This window comes from Hyaena hyaena, unplaced genomic scaffold, assembly GCF_003009895.1.
Source record: "Hyaena hyaena isolate Hyena2069 unplaced genomic scaffold, ASM300989v1 scaffold_0, whole genome shotgun sequence".
Taxonomy (NCBI): Eukaryota; Metazoa; Chordata; class Mammalia; order Carnivora; family Hyaenidae; genus Hyaena; species Hyaena hyaena.
The window spans coordinates 14,703,220-14,721,800 of NW_024080632.1; the positions used below are offsets into that span (position 1 = coordinate 14,703,220).

Sequence of the window (18,581 nt, forward strand, 5' to 3'; positions counted from 1 at the left end):
CGGGGCCTCGTGTTGGAACAGAAGACTCTTCCACGGCCACTGTCCTGCTCACTGCTTCTGACAGTCACTGCTCTGAACCGAACGCCTGAGCGCCTATCAGCGTCCACATGCCAGGAACCTGGGAGACCGTGACACATTAGAATCAAGAGGCAGACGAAACAGGATGATTACAAGAACTCAAAAGTCGTGTCCTCGAGGTCTGCATGGGGAGGCGCACCAGAGGCTACATGCCTTGAGGGCTGGCTGCAGCCTTCTCTCCACTGCCCCCGCCTACCAATCCCACACCCTCGTCCCCTCCATCGGCTGCTGTGCCACCAACAACGATCTTTCTGGGAAAGCCAGCCACGTCGCTCCCTGCCTGGACTCTTCTGTGGCTCCCTAGTGCCCTCAGCATAGAACCTAAATTCCTCAGCCTGACTCACCAGCCCTTTTGTGATCTGGGGAAAGATATCAGGAGTTGAGCAGTGGCGGGGGTTGGGGGGGGGGTATTTAACTTTTCACCTTGTGGCAGTCTGTGAGTTTCACTGGTTGATTTTTTTTTTCAAGTTTCTTTTTTTTTTTTTTATACAAATAGTTTATTGTCAAATTAGTTTCCACATAACACCCAGTGCTCATCCCCACAAGTGCCCTCCTCCGTGCCCATCCCCCCTCCCCCCCACATCCATCAGTCCTCAGTTTTTGTCAGCATTCAAGAGTCTCTCCTGGTTTGCCTCTCTCCCTTTCCCCCACCATTTCCGCCCTTCTTCTCCCCCTTGTTCCTCCGTCAAGTTCCTCCTAATCCTCCTATACGTGCAAACGTATGATATTTGTCCTTCTCTGCCTGACTTATTTCGCTCACCATAACACCCTCAAGGTCCATCCATGTTGCTACACATGGCCAGATTTCATCGTTTCTCATTGCCATGTAGTATTCCATGGTATAGGTAAACCACATCTTCTTGATCCATTCGCCCGTTGATGGACACTTAGGCTCTTTCCATGTTTTAGCTATTGTGGAGAGTGCTGCTATGAACATTGGGGTACATGTGCTCCTATGCCTCAGCATTTCTGTATCCCTTGGGTAAATTCCTAGCAGTGCTATTGCTGGGTCCTAGGGGAGTTCTATTGTTAGTTTCCTGAGGAACCTCCACACTGTTTTCCAGAGGGGCTGTACCAGTTTCCATTCCCACCAACAGTGTAGGAGGGTGCCCGTTTCTCCACATCCTCGCCAGCATCTAGAGTTCTCCGATTTGCTCATTTTAGCCACTCTGACTGGCGTGAGGTGGTATCTCAGTGTGGTTTTGATTTGTATTGCCCTGATGAGGAGGGATGCGTTTCATGTGTCTGTTGGCCATCTGGATGTCCTCTTTGGAGAAGTGTCTGTTCATATCTTCTGCCCATTTCTTCACTGGATTATTTGTTTTTCAGGTGTGGAGTTTGGTGAATTCCTTATAGATTCTGGATATTAACCCTTTATCTGATATGTCATTTGCAACTATCTTTTCCCATTCTGTTGGTTGTCACTGGTTGATTTTTTACCATGAGCTAAATCAGCTACTCTTTGCATTAAAATAGGGTGGGATCTTGTCCCAGTTTCTTGCATCCTTTGTGGGACAGCCAGGAGTGTATCAACTCACCTTGCCTGGTTTCCGCATCTCGGTGCCCGGCATCATCTCAGGGACAGCCTCCCTTGCCACAGAGCAATAGTGGCACATCTCCAAAATGAGTTTTCCTTTTAACAAGTTCGTTTAAAAGCAGGTGAGACCTGCGCATCCCACCCCCCCACCCCCCCCACGGCCTAACTGTTTAATAGTCCCTCCGGGCGGGCCACACTCGGGAGCGGGGCCTTGGCGACCTCCCGCTCCTGACAGCTGCAATTCTGGCCTCGGCAGGATGGCTACGAGCAGCTCCGACAGCTGTCCCAGCACGCCATGAAGGGGGTCATCCGCGTGAAGTTCGTCAATGACCTCGGGGTGGATGAGGCCGGCATCGACCAGGACGGTGTTTTCAAGGAGTTCTTGGAGGAAATCATCAAGAGGGTGTTCGACCCAGCACTCAATCTCTTCAAGGTATTCAAGGGCAGCGGGAGCGGGGCTGACAGCAGTCAGGGTCTCAGTGACAAACGAGAAGTGAAGGGCTGGGCTTCCTCGTTACGAGGCATTTAACCTCCGTGCCTCTCTCTCCGTTCTTCCTCGCAGACGACCAGCGGGGACGAGAGGCTGTACCCTTCACCCACTTCCTACATTCATGAGAACTACCTGCAGCTTTTCGAGTTCGTGGGCAAGATGCTAGGGAAGGCGGTGTATGAGGTAGGCCCGTTCAGGGGCGTTGCCCGGAAGGGAAAACAAGCCCCTTGGGCTTTGTGCGTGCTGGTGGCCGGGCCTAGCCACATGAGGGGCCTGTCATTAGGATGGAGTCCCAGAAAGAGGGTAGAATGTCATTTCATCCTCTGGCCAGTGCTGCGCTGCGGCTGCTGTCCCATTTACCTGCAGGTGACAGAACTGAGGCATCCAGACACTCGTCCAGAGTCTCGGTGGAGGTTAATCCGTAGAACCCAACTTCAAACTCCAGCCGGCCTGGTCCCAGTTGTAGGAGGATAGCATTTTGTGGGGTGTGATCATTGTTAGGGCTCTTTGTAAATCTGTTCTTTTCAGAGTGAGTGCTTCAGAGCCAGCCCCAGGGGTCAGGTGGTGCCTACGGACAGCAGGACGGAGTCCACACCTCCTGGCTGAGACCCATCTTCCCTGGCTAGCTCTGTGACTTGCACATGCAAGTTGCTTTACTTTCCTTTTTTTTTTTTTAAGAGAGAGCACAAGCAAGGGAGAGGGGCGGGGGATAGAGATTTTTAGGCTCCACGCTCAGCACAGAGCCCGATTTAGGGCTCAACCCCGTGACTCTGGGATCATGAGCTGAGCTGATGTCAAGAGTCAGACACTCAACCATCTGAGCTACCCAGGCGCCCCGCTTTTATTTCTGTAGGCCCTTGTTCTCATCATAAAAAGTAGGGGTAAGAAAAGCCACGTTGTTGGCTGGCTGCAGATGGTTAAATGAGCTATTATAGGTAGAACACCTGTGCTGCCTGGCTCCTCGGTCCCGTGGGGTCAGGGTGGCGTGGGCTTGTGCGGGCTCCAGGCGAGGCCCCCACAGGTCCCGGTCCCTGTCTGCCGTGAGCCCAGCCAGGGAGCACTTAGGTCCTGCCCTTCAGGTCCTCCTCCCCAGGCCAGAAGTCAAGCTGCGGCAGCTCCCTGGGGCTGCCATTCTCGCAGCCTTCACGTGAGCTCCCAAGCTGCCTGTACAGCATCCCCCCTCTCACTCCAACACAAACCCCAGGAAGCCAGGGGGCCCTCCGAAGGCAGAGCCTCTGGCTGGGGCACAGGGAGGGAGAGAGGCCCTGTGACAGGCCTAGCAGACTTATTCGCTCTGTGTCAACAGCCTCCATCCACGGCCCTGGTCCCTGACTGTGGTGCGGTTAGGTGCCCTGGGCTGGTTGGGGGTCCTGGACTCCTTCTCTGATCCCCCCATTTCTGATCCCCCCATTTCTCAGTAGATTCCCATTTAAAGAAAAAATCCCATGAGCATGTGTCTGGCCCTATGCCATGTCTCCCCTTTTAAACACGAAGCTGCGCTGTGCCCCAGAAGAGTCAGACCAGCTGAGAAACATGGCTTTGTGGCTTCTGGGAACGTGCTCCCTGTTCCCTCCACGCAGCGTGTGTCTCCGTCTCCAGCAGTAACGGCACAGAGAGAAATTAGGTCATGCCGAGTCCATGGGGAGGAGCAGTGTGTGTGAACTCCTGCTACCCTCACAACCCTCCGAGTGACGCCATCACCAGGGCTGAGCCCCGTCCCTTCTAAATCTCTCCCATCCACCCTCTTCTCTCCACCTAGAACAATCTGCCCATTCTCCGCAGCGTACCACACATTCCCTTGCTGTATCCCCACCTCTTATTTTCTGCCTCTGGTCCACTCCCCATGTCAAGTGCAACCCTGCTCCAAGCCCTCCTGGGGGTCCCGACTGCCCTCGGGGCAGAGTCCAGGCTCCAGAGGCCTCTCCTTATCAGGCCCCACCTCCTCTCTGGCCTCACCCCTCACCTTTCCCCCCTTGAACACTGCTGTGCCCTGGGAGTTCTGTGTCCTCTTCCCAGAACACACCCGGGGGCCTTGTGCAAGAGACTTTGTGCTCCGTAGGACTCACTTGGATAGATCTTTCTCCCAGAGGCTTCCCCTGCCCTGCCTCCAGGTGGGAGCCGTGCTCTGCGCTCCTCCCCACCCTACTCATTTAATCCTTAAACCAGGGAGGTCCCCATTCACAGGTGAGCAAGCCCATGTCCCCGCAGCCAGGCAGCAGAGCAGCTGGGATTTGCTCCCTGAGTGGTACAGCTCCAAGGCCTGTGTCCCTATCTGCTGCACTGTGACGTCCCCCAGAGGCATCTGGTCGAAGAGGCAAGAGGTGCTGATCCACAGTGAGAGTCGAGGCCGTGTCTAGAGGTCTCCCTGGCATACCCAGAGCCCCGCTGCGGCCCAGGCCAGCCCAACAAGGTCGCTGCAATGGAATCGTGTGTGGCAGATGGGCAAGCCTCTGTCTTCGCTCTTGCAGGGAATTGTGGTAGACGTGCCCTTCGCGTCCTTCTTCCTGAGCCAGCTGCTTGGGCACCACCACAGCGTCTTCTACAGCTCCGTGGACGAGCTGCCTTCACTGGACTCCGAGTTCTACAAAAACCTCACTTCTATCAAGGTCAGTGGGGCTTGGCAGAGGGCCTGGCTGCAGGCCGGTGTGAACTCAGTGAGCCTGAGGCCCAGGGTTCTCAGGCGGTGGAAGGCGACTTCCTGCTGTGGTCCAGGGGCCGCTCTGTAGCCACTACAGGCCCCCACGTCCCCTGCTAGGGCTTCTGCCCCCTTCCTCACGGTGAGGGTAGGAGGGGAAGTGTTCAAGCCTTCAAGGATCTAGCCCTCCTGGGTCCCAACACCTGCCCCTTCTCTGTTGCATTAGCGCTACGAAGGCGACATCGCTGACCTGGGCCTGACTCTGTCGTACGATGAGGACGTCATGGGCCAGGTAGGTCGGCCTCGAGGGCTGAGCAGTTCTTCGCCACCCTCCACCAGCTTCCTGAGACCGGCCCACCACTTCACACTGTCCCCAGGAGAAGGTCCACAAACCCAGGCTGTCCGTTCTCTGGTCCCAGGCTCCCTCGCCCATCCCCCTTCTCCCTCCTCGCCAGCAAGGAGGGTGCTCCCCCTTCCGTTCTCAGTTGACCTGGCCTTTGCCTGCTTGACCCTGGGACTGCTGCCCACGGAGATTTGCCCATTAGTTCGCACTTTGGGCCATTCCTGATGGAAGCTCTAATTCCCCATCGGGAACACTGCTTTTCGTTACCGTGGTGAGGATTAGCTGCCACACACCGAGGCTTGTGGCTTGAAGAGGGGAAGAAGCCACCCGAGAGGAGGTTCCTCGGACAGAATCCAGTCCTAGCTCATGCTCGTCATAGAGCAGGGCAGGAGGAAAAGACCCTAGAAACCGTGCCAGCAGAAGAGTTTGCTCCCAGAGTTTTCCTTTTGGCTTTTCCCTGAAGCACCCTCATTGCCCTCCAGTTACATCCCAGGGGACATCTATGTGAGCCTCTGTGCCCGGACCATGGGCTTCATGGTGCCGAGCTGGCTTCCTAGAGCTGTGCCTGCATCACCTCAGAGCAGCCACTTAGACTTCCCGAGGCCCCACTGGCCTGTGAGGGAGAAACCTACTGAGCTGTGCTGGCCTCCACCTTCCCCGGCTTGCTGGGCCCCAGAACTCTTCCCAGGGGAAGAGAGAGCCATCCTCCAGTGGTAGCTCACAGATAGCCTTTCCCTGGAGCCCCTTCTGGGAAACCCCAGGCTGGGTGGTTGTCCAGAGGCCCTTCCAGCTTTAAAATTCTCTGGTTGCCCGAGGTGTCAGCCACAGAGGGCCTAGGGTACACCATGCTTCCTTTTTTCATCGTTAGAGACCTAGGGAATTACGTTAATAGAATTCCTGTTAAAATCAGCTTTAAAACTATGCATTCTGTGATTTTCAAGTGACCCCAGAAGTTCCCGAGGTTGAGGAGAACGCTTGATTCTATGGATTTCAAATCTGTAATCAGATTTTGAGCCTTCCTCCTGACAGTTTTCTCTCGAGGGTAAAAGTAATGCAAACTGCCAACCACAGAGCCAGCTGTAATATGAGCACAAAGACGAAAATGTAACCCCCTCTAATGCCAGTGCCAGGAGAACACCACTGTTAATGTGAGGTCTGTGTTTTTCTAGACTTTTCTCCCTGGGCCCGTACGTAATTTTTACAGTTCTGTTTAATCTCTGCACCTAGTATGGGCCTCGAACTCAATCCTGAGATCAAGAGTCGCATGCTCTTCCTACAGAGCCAGCCAGGTGCCCCTATAATTTTTTTTTTTTTTTTTTTGTAGAAATGATACCACACCATGCATGTTATTATATAATCTTTTTTTTTCCCCACCTGCTCCACAAATACACATTTTCATCATATTTTTAATAGCTGTGCGACATTCTGGGGGGTGGTTGCACCAACACGTATGTAACCATCCTCTTTGCCCCTAAATGCTCACACGGTCTCCTCCATGACATCGTGAAGCCTTAACACAAGCATTTGAAGGCAGATTGGATGAGAAGACACTTTCCATATTGATCATGCAGGGTCTGCTTGTCGCTATTGAAGCCCTGGCTTTTTGTGAAGATGATTGTTCCCAAACGTGTCCCATCTCGAGTCTGTCATTATTAGGGACGTTGGTGTCGGGCCCTCTCATCTTAAGAAAGCTTTATTTCCCCGCTAGAACTCTCTCGAGTCACTGCTCCCCATCTTCTCCCCCAGCTTGTTTGCCATGAACTGACTCCCGGAGGGAAGACCACGCCAGTCACGAATGCAAATAAGTGAGTATACCAATTAGATTTTTAAGGTCACCACTCAAAAAGACTTCATTCTGGCTTTCCGGGCTCACTTGGAGAATTTATTAAGATAGATCGAAGTAGAAAGAGGCCATAAATATCATCATGGAATTTACCGGTTACAGTTCAGAGGGCAAAATTGTATTAAATTCGATTTGCAAAATAAGAATTGACAATTTATTTTTTGCAGAAGCGCATCTAAGGTCAGAGGCACCCAGGCCGCGGTGTTCCTAGGAATTTAATGACAGCTTGAGATGCAGACAAATGGGTTCTGAGCCACTCAGGCACGTAGTCCTAAACCCAGAAGGCACGGAGGCGGAAAGACACCTTGGAGGGGCAGATCATTTTGGAATGATAGCATGTGGCAGTTGTATAAAACGCTGTTCTTGAGAAGACATGGTGATGAATTCAAATGCCACAGACAGGTCCTCAGACGCAGGGAGACTCCGAGGCCCAGCAGCTATTGTCACAGATAACAGGCTTTTAGAAATCTATCATAAATGTCAACCTCTTTGGTCCCTGGAAGCAAAACTCCTCAGTGCACTGTCTCCACCCGCACTATTCTCCCCTAATTAAAACAGTAGAACCTGGCACGGTGAGTAGATATTGGCCCTTTTGTCAATCTATCAATCTTCTCCTGCCGCCAGGCTCCGCGGAGCCTCTGAACTGTTAATCTGAGCATCAGTCTCCCAGTGACAAGTTAGAGTTCAGTCCCACCCGGTGAGTCATTTGGATCAGATGCACGTCACAGCCCAGTGTTCCCGAGCAGCATGTCCCTCCTGGGTCGGGTGGGTGGGTCATTCTGCATGCTTGGAGAGCTTTTATTTAGAAGAGCAGACCTCGTATCCATCATGACCGAAAGACAGCAGTTTTGACTCCCAGCCACAGGGCATCAGTTGGACAGTTGGGGAAAGCCCAGGGAGCTGTGGCTGGGAGGCACTGCCTGAGGGTGTCCCTTTGGACAGCTTCACGTGAACCAGCGCACATAACCTACCTTTCAGGGTGTGTGGCTCAAAGCGAGGCCTCGATAAATGGGAGCAGCGAGCATCACCACCGCCAGATGTGTGACAGGTCACACAGAGCCCACCACCCTCAGAGTGGCCGCGTTGGGCCAGGCGTCACGGCACGGGGCCGATGGTGGGAGCGGCGGGCCACGCAGCCAGAGGCAGCGGGCCAGGGCAGCCTGTGTTGGCGTGAAGGCCCCGTCCTGCCCGGAGAGCTGTGCAGGACGCCACCTCACAAACCCTCTTGCGTTCTTAGCGCCCAAGCTCAGTACAAGGGCCGGGGAAGCTGGTTCTACGGACGGCTTTCACAGGCCTGGGAACGCCAGCGCTGCCCTGCTTTGGGGTGACGTTTGATCTTGCACTTTCTGGGGGCTGGGGAGGTAAAATGGGAAATTCCCCCACAGCCCTTCTCTTTCGGTAAAATGGAACATCGGGAACCAGCTTCAAAGAGTTCAGGGAAGGCTAACAATGATGGAAACACCTTACTGAAGTGTATTAGGGTGTGAGTCTTCTCCTGGTTTAAACAGTCCCATCTTCAAGGTCAGTAACTCAAATCTGAACATCGTGGGATGAACTTTTTCTTTGGACTGTGCTAATCTGGGCTTTTGAGGGTTGTACTCAGGCTGGCCTCAGGTTGTTTCGCCTCTGAGTAAATGGTTTGCTGAGAAACCAGCGATGGTAGCAAGCCTGGATTTAACCCGTTCGAAAGAGTTGCACGGTTTTACGGTGTTGTAGAGGTCACCGTGCTCATAAAAACAGAACCAGAAGTCCATCCACTCAGAGCCGTTGTTCGTGCTCTGACCGCCGTCCATCCTACCTGTAAGCCAACTGCATTTGGTTACAACTTTTCGCAGGCTGACCTCTTCAGGGCTGAGAGTCTTGGTCCAGATTAGCAAGGCTTTGACTGAGATTCCTTCATGAAACCCGTTCTCTGCTTTAAAGCTTCTGTGAGGACTGAACTATATCTTAGCTGGTACCAAGAAGGGGCATGTCCTCAGCTGGAGAAGGTCTCACTTGAATTCTCGGTACAGTGGGGTGTCCCCCAATGTATGACCCACTGGTCCGAGGGAAGGAGTGAGATGATGCGCTCGAACGCACAGCGCATACGCAGTGGCACGCAGGAGAGTCACTTCCGTCATCATGGTCCTCACGATTGTTCTGGTGAGACGCCAGGAGCCACTTGTGTTTTTGTGAAATGGTTCAGAACTGACTGGACTCCTCTTTCATTCCCTTGGTAACAGCCCACCCCGGCCCTTTAATTCCCACCGTTTTCTCTTGTCGGCCACAGGATTAGCTACATCCACCTGATGGCCCATTTTCGAATGCACACTCAGATCAAGAACCAGACAGCCGCCCTCATTAGCGGGTTCCGTTCCATTATCAAGCCTGAGTGGACCCGGATGTTCTCAACCCCTGAGCTGCAGCGTCTCATCTCCGGCGACAATGCTGAGATTGATCTGGAAGATTTAAAGTAAGGAGCAAGGAGGTGGGGGGGGCGGGGAGAGGTGAAATCATGGGCCTCCTGGAAAGCAAGCTCTGCCCCTTTGCTGGGCTCCTTGCAGAGAGCTGTTTCCAGAGCCACCTCCAAGTGCACTCCTCCCTGGTCAAGGGTGAATCACCCTGGAGTGAGACAAGCTGAGACAAGCTCAGCCACTTGTCTGTCTGGAGACCGTGAAGTTGGTGTGGGGCCTGAGGAGGTCTTAGGGCCGCCAGCTCTCCAGGGCCCTGGGGGGATGGCCTGGCAGGATGCTAGGGGCTGCGGAGCCGGTGCGAGCTCCCCACCCTCCTCGCTTCCGGGGACATGGGTTATGAAGACACGGACTTCGGTCTTCACCCGGGCCTGCCCCGGTGTGCTGGGCCATTTGTCTGAATCCTGTCCCTGCCCATGTCTGTGAGTGCCCATGGGAATGCGTGGCTAAGCCCACTGTCTGGACTGTTTTCAGGAGGCACACGGTGTACTACGGTGGTTTCCACGGGAGTCACAGGGTCATCCTCTGGCTCTGGGATATTCTGGCCTCTGACTTCACGCCCGACGAGAGAGCCATGTTTCTGAAGGTATTTTGTATGTTCCCTACACGTGCATTCATAGATCTTCTCCTAGACCTAGAGACCTCTTTACACGGTAATTTACACTGGAAAAAAAAATAAAATTGTCAGAAGGACCTCGTTTTATCAGCATATCGTCTAGCATAGGCTGGCCTCCTTGGTAAGTCCAGTAGTGATAAGACAGCCCCGAGGCAAGGCTGAGTCAGGTGGGCCAGGACCTGCTGCACACCCTCTGCAGAGACATGCCTGTCGGGCCCTGCCAGCTGGGCTCCACACCCCGTCTTTCCCTCCGTCTTTCCCTCCGTGGGCGCTGGCCTTGCCCATTGTCTCCTTTCTTCCCTATAGAAGCCAACGGTGTTGATGACCTTAAAATACAGATAAGCAAACTTTTTCTTAAAGATTTTTTTTTAAAGTAATCTCTACACCCAACGTGGGGCTCAAACTTACAACCACAAGATCAAGAGTCACACTCTCCACTCACTGAGCCAGCCAGGCGCCCCCCAGACAAGCAAGCTTTTTAACAGTCTCCATTCCTACTCCAGGGACTGCCTCTGCGCACCCTTTTTCTCAATAATGAGACATGTGCAGTGTCACACACACACAGTGTCCAATAAAACACATGGATGAGGGGCGCCTGGGTGCCTCCATCAGTTGGCCATCTGACTTTTGACGTTGGCTCAAGTCATGATCTCACAGTTCACGGCATCGAGCTCTGAGTTGGGCTCTGTGCTTAGCGCGGAGCCTGCTTGGGATTCTCTCCCTCCTTCTTTCTCTGCCCCTTTCTGTTGGGAGCTGTTTCTGAACTCATAAGTTGAGAAAGAACTCCTTGTGAGGTTAAGGTAAGTAGCATGGACTCTTACGGGGTCAGATGGCAACCGATATCCACCCCCACCCAATTGTTACTGCTTGAGTACGAACCCCCAGGGCACCTTGTTGATTGGTATAGGAGTGAGCATTCTGGTCTTGATATGCTGATAAAGGAACTTACTGTGGGAACTTCTTTTGTGGTTATGGGAGCAACAGTGAATTCCTGAAAGATCCGGTTTTCTTAATACCTCCCATTACGCGATAAACAGGCTATTGACCCCTGCTCACAAAGAGCTAACTTTTGCCTTTATTATGCTAATGTCACCTCTGAGCTGTTCCCCATACCTTTTACATATCAGCGTTCTGGAAAGTTTTTACTGATAAAAGGATTTATCATCAGAATGCCACTTCTGTGCCTTCCCCCAAACGCTAAATCATAAAATAAAGTTGAGTCTCAGACAGTGCGGAGAGGCCTGGCTGGTGACCAGAAAGAATCTCATGCCTCTCTCACCCTCCCTCACCGACACCATCCATCTTTCAGGGGCCCCTGGACCCGGTCAGAGCGGGACTCCGGCACCTCTCCCCCGTTCGCACACACCCTCTCTCAAAATAACTATTTTTTTTAAAAAACACATACGGCTGAGGAGGCTGATAACAATGTATGTTTTTGCAGAGTGGCTAACGTGAACCAGTGCCCTTATACTGCTGTCTTTGACGTTGTAAACATTCAAAGCATTTCCTCGATGCCACCATGTGGTTCCCTGTTACTGACATCAGCAAAGTGCTTTGCAGGACACTGGATGATATTTACTTGTCTGTGTGTGTGTGTTATATATCCATGTGTTTTTATAAAAATGGAATCATCACTTTGTCATCTGGTCTTCTGTTTGGTATTTTGTCACGAAGATTTTGTCATATTCTGGGGATGAATTTAAGTGCCTTAAAATAACCTCCTTTGGACGTTTGGTTTCTCAAGTGGCCCCAGTTGTTGAAGCAGCAAGGACAGTATCTCCACCAATTGAAATGGCAGTGGGTTTTCTTCCTCCTTGCTTTGTCGCTGTGAGGAGAGTTTGTTCCCGTCAAGGAGGCCCCCTCTGGCAGGTTACAGAAAGGGCCTGGTTATCCCTGCAGGTTTCAAGGGCCTTGGGGTAGGCAGGTGGACCTCATTCCAGAAGGGGATTCTCAAGAAAATCGATCAGTTTTTCCAGCAGTGCTTCCTGTAGGCAAAACACTCTGCCGACCCGTAAAGCCGCTCGCCCTGCCTCTCCCAGAAAGAGAGAACCAGTGTGACAAGCGCAAGCAGCCGCTGTCCCACACAGCAGGCGTGTGTGTGTCTCCTGATAGCCTGTTGCCAGGCCTGCCGTGCCTGCTTGTGGGGCCTCCCTTTTCCATAGACGGGCCACGGAGTCAGGTGAAAGGCGCAATAGTTGTAGCAGCGGAGCGGATGGGACTCTGCCTTCCCTAGACGTAGGTGGCAGGTGGCAGCTTCCCAGGCCCCTGTTCCTCCTCCTCCTGCCCCGGGGGGTGAACGCCCGCTCAGTGCATTGAGCAGCCCCGTCTTGCAGCAGGTCCGAGCAGCCCGAACCGGGGTGGCACAGGCTCTCCCAGGTGCCTCCTCGACACAGAGCAAGCGCCCCAGCCTGCACGGAGTGATTAGACGCGGCCAGGCTCCCAGGCCCTCAGACACTGGCTTGCCGCAGCGTCCGGAAGCACAGCTTGGTGTCCTAGTAGCGGGTCCACACTTCCCCTGAAGAAGGGAGAGCATGTTTAGCTGACATTGAATTTTGAAAAGCAAATGGTTTCATAGGACTTCCCCCTGCAGGTCTATCCTGTGGGTTTCCAGGTTGCCCCGAGTCCTCTGTCCAGACTTGAGCTAGCACGCGGGGGGGGTGGGGGGCGCTGACACGGGTGCTGCCACCTGCTGCCCGCAGGCCCCGTTTCCAGTGCTGGTCTGTCCCTCAGCCTCGCTGGCCCTCGAGGCCTGAGTTTTTTCTTCATGCTGAGAGCAGGTTGATCTGTGAGAGAGGGGACCCGCAGCCAGGCTTACAGAGGTTGGTCTGTAAAGCTGGAGGCCAGGGCCTTAGGTGAGCGCACCCGCACACCCTCGCCTGTGTGGCCAGGAAGCTGAGCAGGAGGCCAGGTGTGGGGGGGAGCAGGGCCTCCCTCTCCTGTGCCGCGCTTAGTAGGCACTAAGTGCTCCCTTTGCACGGTGTCCGTGTAAGCAACGGCTGGTGTGTTGGACCCACCGGAGGTCAGTCCTGTGGGGGGGTTTGTGTTGTTGCTGAACTCTTCAGCTACACGTTCTCCACCCGGTAATGGGGTTGATGCTGGGTCACAGCCACTAGTGTGCCTTTCATGGGTATTCACCTTCGAGAGCAGCACCCTTAAGAGAGATGTGAGATGTGTACCGGCTCTTGGACCAAATGCACTCTCTGTCACCCTGCTGGTAGCCAGTTACCGGGACTGGGACCAGAGAAAGCAGAAAAGCGCAGCTCGCCTGTCAGGGGCCTATTTATGAGGGAGTGAGAGCCCCACTCTGTCCCCCATCCTGCCTTGTGTTGCAGTTTGTGACCAGCTGCTCCAGGCCCCCGCTCCTGGGATTCGCCTACCTCAAGCCTCCTTTTTCCATCCGCTGTGTCGAAGTGTCAGACGATCAGGTATCACTGCTGAGGGGGTGCGGGGAGAGTCGCCCCCCTCCCCTTGGTTGTTGTCGGCCGTGCCCACCGGCCGGAGCCTTAACCCAGTCCATGTCCACGGGGCAGACAGCGCGACTCCTTGGAGCCACGCGAGAAGATTCCACAGCCCTCTTGCCCAGAGAGCAGTCCAGCCCCCAGAGGATGCCCTCAGACCCGGCCTGCTCTGGGGCCTGAGCTCTCGTTACTCCCTCGGGGAAAAAGTACCCGGGGGCGGTTTTGGTAGCTGCTGGCCGGGCCTGGACTCTGGGCGTGAGGGGCATTGGGGGCGAGGGGTAGGGACAGCGGCTTAGGAATGGGGCAGCACAAGCCTGAATGCCAGCCATGCATGCCCAGCAAGCCGCTTCCTCCCCTCACCTGTGACGGAGAGCCAATGCCTGGGGGTTATCATGCTCTGGGGAAGGGGCGCTCGAGTAGCTGCCAGCAGTCAGTGTTAAAACTCTCACCCGTCTCCTCCCCTCCCCACCCGCAAAACCCAGTAGCCCCTGAGCGCAGCCGCCCTTCAGGGTGCTGCGGTCTGGGCTCCAGGTCCCTCGTGAGGCACGAAATGACCTTCAGTCCCCTTACTTAAGGAGCTGCCCCCACTTACAGTCTGCCCTGGGCCACCGCGCCGGCGGCAGGCAACGTTGGCTGCATTACACGTGTTTTTGTCCCTCGAGTGTTTCTGTGGTTTTCTGGCCATGTGAAATTGACGAGGTGCTAGCCGGAGGCCCCATCCCCCAGCGCCTGACCCCAAGTCCACGTGCAGGGCCGGGCCGCCCCCGCTGCCTCTGCCCGCTCAGCTCTCAGGGCCAGTCGGGCCGTGTGTGGGGGCTGGCCTCGGGCAGCAGCGTGCCTACTCACCGCCCAGCCGCCCTGCTCAGCCCTGGGGGGCCAGCTGGAGCCTCTCCCGGGTCGCCGGCTTTGGCACGAGCCCAGGCTCCTGCACCAGGGGCTGCCCCCCCAAGGCTGTGGTCTGTGCTTGCAGGACACCGGGGACACCCTGGGTAGCGTCCTCCGCGGCTTCTTCACCATCCGCAAGCGGGAGCCGGGCGGCCGCCTGCCCACATCCTCCACCTGCTTCAACCTGCTCAAGCTGCCCAACTACAGCCGGAAGAGCGTGCTCCGCGAGAAGCTGCGCTACGCCGTCAGCATGAACACGGGCTTCGAGCTCTCCTAGCACCCGCGTCCACCCTGGCCGCCTCTCGGGCCCCAGGCCACCGGCTCCAGGGGCCGCAGCGCCTGGGAATGTGACCCAGCCAGGCGACCTCTCACTTTCTACAGCCATGAGACGCCCCTGTGGCCTCCACAACTTGGGACGCACGTGACAACTCCATAGCACTCCCCAGGTGACGCTGATGGGAAGGGTGTTGAGAATAAACCTCCAAGCTCCGCCGGCGCTGGTCCTTTTCTCCTGCTTTCCAGAGGCCTGTGATTGCACAGAGCCTTCTTCTGGTGGTTTGGTTTTTTGGCGAGTCTTTTCTTTCCCTGACTTTGAGCTGCACATGAACGAGTCCCAGGAACTCCCAGGGTCCAGAATGGTTTTCATGACACAGGCCCAGTGTACAAAGCCTGCTACAGGTGAGACACTCTCCTTCCGTTGCTGAAAACTCTCTACTCAGGTAAGGCCTCGCCAAGCCTCTATGCACTCGACAAAGTCCTGCCCCCCTCGCATCCACCGTGGCCTCTCTGCAGCCCGCCAGGCCCACCCACCACCCAGGGAGGCAGAGGTGCCTGCTGGGGAGGCCGTGGGGCCCAGGAAATCCGCGGCGCCACCCCAGCCACAACACCACGCCTTCCACACAGCGGCAGCGCCCCCTGCGCCAGGCCCGTCCACACATGCTCTGAGCACTCAGCAGGCCTCAGCACCGGGGAGGCCTCCACCAGCTCCACCCCGTCTCGTGCGCTCACCTAGGCATCTGGCTTTGGGGGGAGAAAAACCCTTGGCCCTTAAGAGCAGTTCTGTTTCCAGACGGCGCTGGCTGTTCCCCAAAGTCTGCTTGATTCCGAAGGGGGCAGCTGCCTCCCCCCTCTGGTTTGCCCTGCTTGTTGTCTCGGAAACAGCAAATACTAGCCGACTTACCCAGCCTGCCCCAGCAGTGATCTTCCTCCATTGATGATAACATCACAAAAAACTTGCATCTTGCCGCTCATCCACCTTCAACGCAGGGGACCAGGAGCCCTTTCACTGACGGAGGCTCAAACGGCTGAGGAAACTCTGAGTTGGGTTTTTAGGGTTGTTTTTTTTTTTTTACTTCATTTTCTCTTCCACCCATTATGCCACCCCATCCCCCTTGTCATGAGAACCTCACTAGATCCAGGGAATTGAGACAGAGACCATGTCTGTGGTCTGTGTCGACAGCCATCCCCCCGCCCACCTCGTCAAGCTCCTCACGCATCCCTACCACCAAGATAGAAGCCAGGAGTGCCTGGCCCCTCCTCTGCCCTGCGGAGCCGGCTGAGGGCTGACCGCTCTCTTCCAAGCAGCAGGGCGCCTTCCAGCATATTGGTGGCAAAGCGGGCAAGACCTGTGTCCGTGGCCTCCATCAGAGGGTCGCGGCTGGGTGCCACGTCCTGCTTGGGTCCAAGCCCCTGCGCTTCTGGAGAACAGAGTTTTCCTTTGGTGGAAAGACGGCAAGGAATCAAAAGACAGACAGGAATTTATTCTTATTATTTAAGATCCGTTAGTAACCTCTAGTTCTATGGATTTACCACTTTAAATAGCTCGACTCTCCTGCCGCCGCCCTCCAAGTACGCGTGTGCACTGAGCGGGTTTCTGCGTTTCCGCTGCAGCTGATCACCTACCTGCACAGAGATGTGTCATCTCGGCCTTCAGTGCCTGAGAACCCACCAGGGAGGGGCTGGGGGAGGGTGGCCTCCAGGCACCAACACCAACTTCATGTGTTCTTTGGATGAGGAGGGGCAGTTTGTAATGTCATTTGAGTTCTCTTCAACAGCTGGAAATGTTGCACTAAAACCCCGAACCTGTACCCTTATAGCTGGTGTTCACTGACACCTCGATGGCTCTTGATGGCTCTAAAGAGTTGTGGCGTTTATTTTTGTGTGTGTGTGTGTGGTTTCATAGATAACCTAGGGATTAAAATGTGATCAAAGGCTTTATTAAATTTGTACTTCAGCACATGATGGCTGTGTTCTGCTTTTTATCTGAAGGAGCGCTTTTCAACCACGTGCCTGGATCGCTCACAATGGGGCTTAAAGGGCATGTAGGCTCCCGCAGTGGAAAGAAGGTACAAAGGATATGACAGACTCCCGAGTCTCACCCACTAAGTAGAGTTAGTAGCCGTTGACAGAGTCCTGTTTGCTTCCCGCACTGTTCTGAGAAGTAGCACACATCAGATAAAGCGAAGGCCGGCTCTGCTCCACCCAGGCCCTTGCCCTCGCACCCACCTCCCAGAGGCTGCCATCACCCTGGATTACGTGTCTTCCACACAAATGGATACAAGTGATAGATGTGTTTTCGCTGAAAATAATCCACATCAATTCACAAGCGTATGAAGGCAGACTTCACAGCCACATCTGGGTCCATTCAGCTTCGCTCCCTCGCCATGGATCGTCCTTGCTGCACACGCAGCCATGTCTCCCTCTGTTCGGCCCAGAATTATTTTGAGCAGAAAACCCAATCAAACCTGCCCATTTTCCCAGCTCATCCATGGTGGCCCCGGCCTCCCGTGAGTTCTCACTGCCTCCTCTGGCCTGGAGCCCGTGGAGGGTCTGAGTGGGAGGCCGGTCCCTTTGAAATCCAGGGACTCAGGAAAGATGTCTTGAAAGCCCGGTGGCCCTTTTACAACAGTCGGAATGCCTGAGCACCCAAGGGAGATCCGTGTGTGCCGGCTTTGCTCACATGGAGCATTTGTGGCGTGAAAGGAAAAGAATGCTGCCAGGCTCCCCAGGTACATCAGTAGTGTCCGGCGTGGGACACCCCGCCCAAAACTCCAGTGCCTCATTCTGTGACATTTTGGCCTTTAATTACAAGTTATCATGGCAAAGAGAAAGTTTTTATAACTGAGCAAAACAAAGGTGGTGGTTGTTTTTTTTTAATTTATTTAAATGATTTTTTTTTTAAGAGTGAGAAAGGGAGGGCAGAAGGAGAGAAAGAATCCCAAACAGGCTACACGCTCAGCACAGAGCCTGACCGGGGGCTTGATCCCACAATCCTGGGATCACGACCCGAGCTAAAACCAAAAGCCAGACGCTCAACCGACTGAGCCACCCAGGTGCCCTTAAATGAAGACCATCGTAATAACGCCGCCAGAACTTGTGAGTGCCTAAGGGTATTTAGATGGAACACAGTTTGAGGAAGACTGGTCTGGGCAGTGTTTCTGACCTCAGCAAAGCCATGAGCCTCTCTGTCCTGTTGACTTAGCAGATGTCAAACTACTAAAGGTGACAGGATCATGGACAGACAGGTTATCTCTAAGGCTGGTTAACACGTAGACCCAGGGCTCCCTTAGGCCTCGACTTACTTTCTGGAAAGCTCATAGGTTGCTAAGAGCAGCTGGCAAACTGTGGAAAGTGGTTCGTGTGACACACCGTTCCGAGAAGTGGAACGTGGGCTCGGGACCACAGGGATGCATGCACCCCTCACTTCCTGCTCCGTCCCAGGCCAGCCTCTGCACATGCCTCTCGAGAGTCTCCATGTCCCCTCCAGCGGCCACAGGGATTAAAGGAAGCAATGCGTGCTGCGCCGCCCACTCAGCTCCTGGCACCGAATCCACAGACTTCAGTCCCCTTCCTACATTTGCTCACTTTGCACTAGAAGGAAATGGGGCTGCCTGTGACCTGCCGATTAGGCCCTGGCCCAACCTCCAGGGCCTGCCACCGACTGACACTGCAGGGCGGTGGGAAATCATACAGAGAAGTGTGGTCTGCGATCTCCCTCTGGAACTTCTGCAGGATGGTGGGAAGTCACCCCCATGGGGGCCCAGCCAGGACCCAAGGGTGTCTTCAACTTTTGGAGTCCGAAAGAAGTCGCCTGTGCCTCATCATCATCATGAGGGCTAGCCTTTGTTGCAAGCCCGTGCTTGGGTCGTGACGGACTCTGGAGTCCGAACTGAGTGAGTGCACTGGACAGAGTAAGGGGTTTGGGGCCTCTGGGATGGGGCTCGCATCCTGGCTCTGCCATTCACTC

At 54.7% G+C, this 18,581-nt stretch overlaps 1 protein-coding gene across 2 annotated transcripts in view; it reads left to right on the forward strand.

Annotated features, from left to right (window-relative positions):
• UBE3B (ubiquitin protein ligase E3B) overlaps window positions 1–16,576 on the forward strand; it is a 61,387-nt gene extending 44,811 nt beyond the window's left edge. For both annotated transcript variants that reach the window (XM_039226646.1, XM_039226573.1), the window contains 9 exons: window positions 1,872–2,048; window positions 2,178–2,288; window positions 4,574–4,711; window positions 4,967–5,032; window positions 6,830–6,888; window positions 9,196–9,378; window positions 9,851–9,962; window positions 13,325–13,417; window positions 14,421–16,576. In XM_039226646.1, coding sequence (XP_039082577.1) covers window positions 1,872–2,048; window positions 2,178–2,288; window positions 4,574–4,711; window positions 4,967–5,032; window positions 6,830–6,888; window positions 9,196–9,378; window positions 9,851–9,962; window positions 13,325–13,417; window positions 14,421–14,612 — 1,131 coding nt within the window. In that variant the 3' untranslated portion in view covers window positions 14,613–16,576. The remainder of the gene's footprint in view (window positions 1–1,871; window positions 2,049–2,177; window positions 2,289–4,573; window positions 4,712–4,966; window positions 5,033–6,829; window positions 6,889–9,195; window positions 9,379–9,850; window positions 9,963–13,324; window positions 13,418–14,420) is intronic.
• Window positions 16,577–18,581: the final 2,005 nt, after the last annotated feature.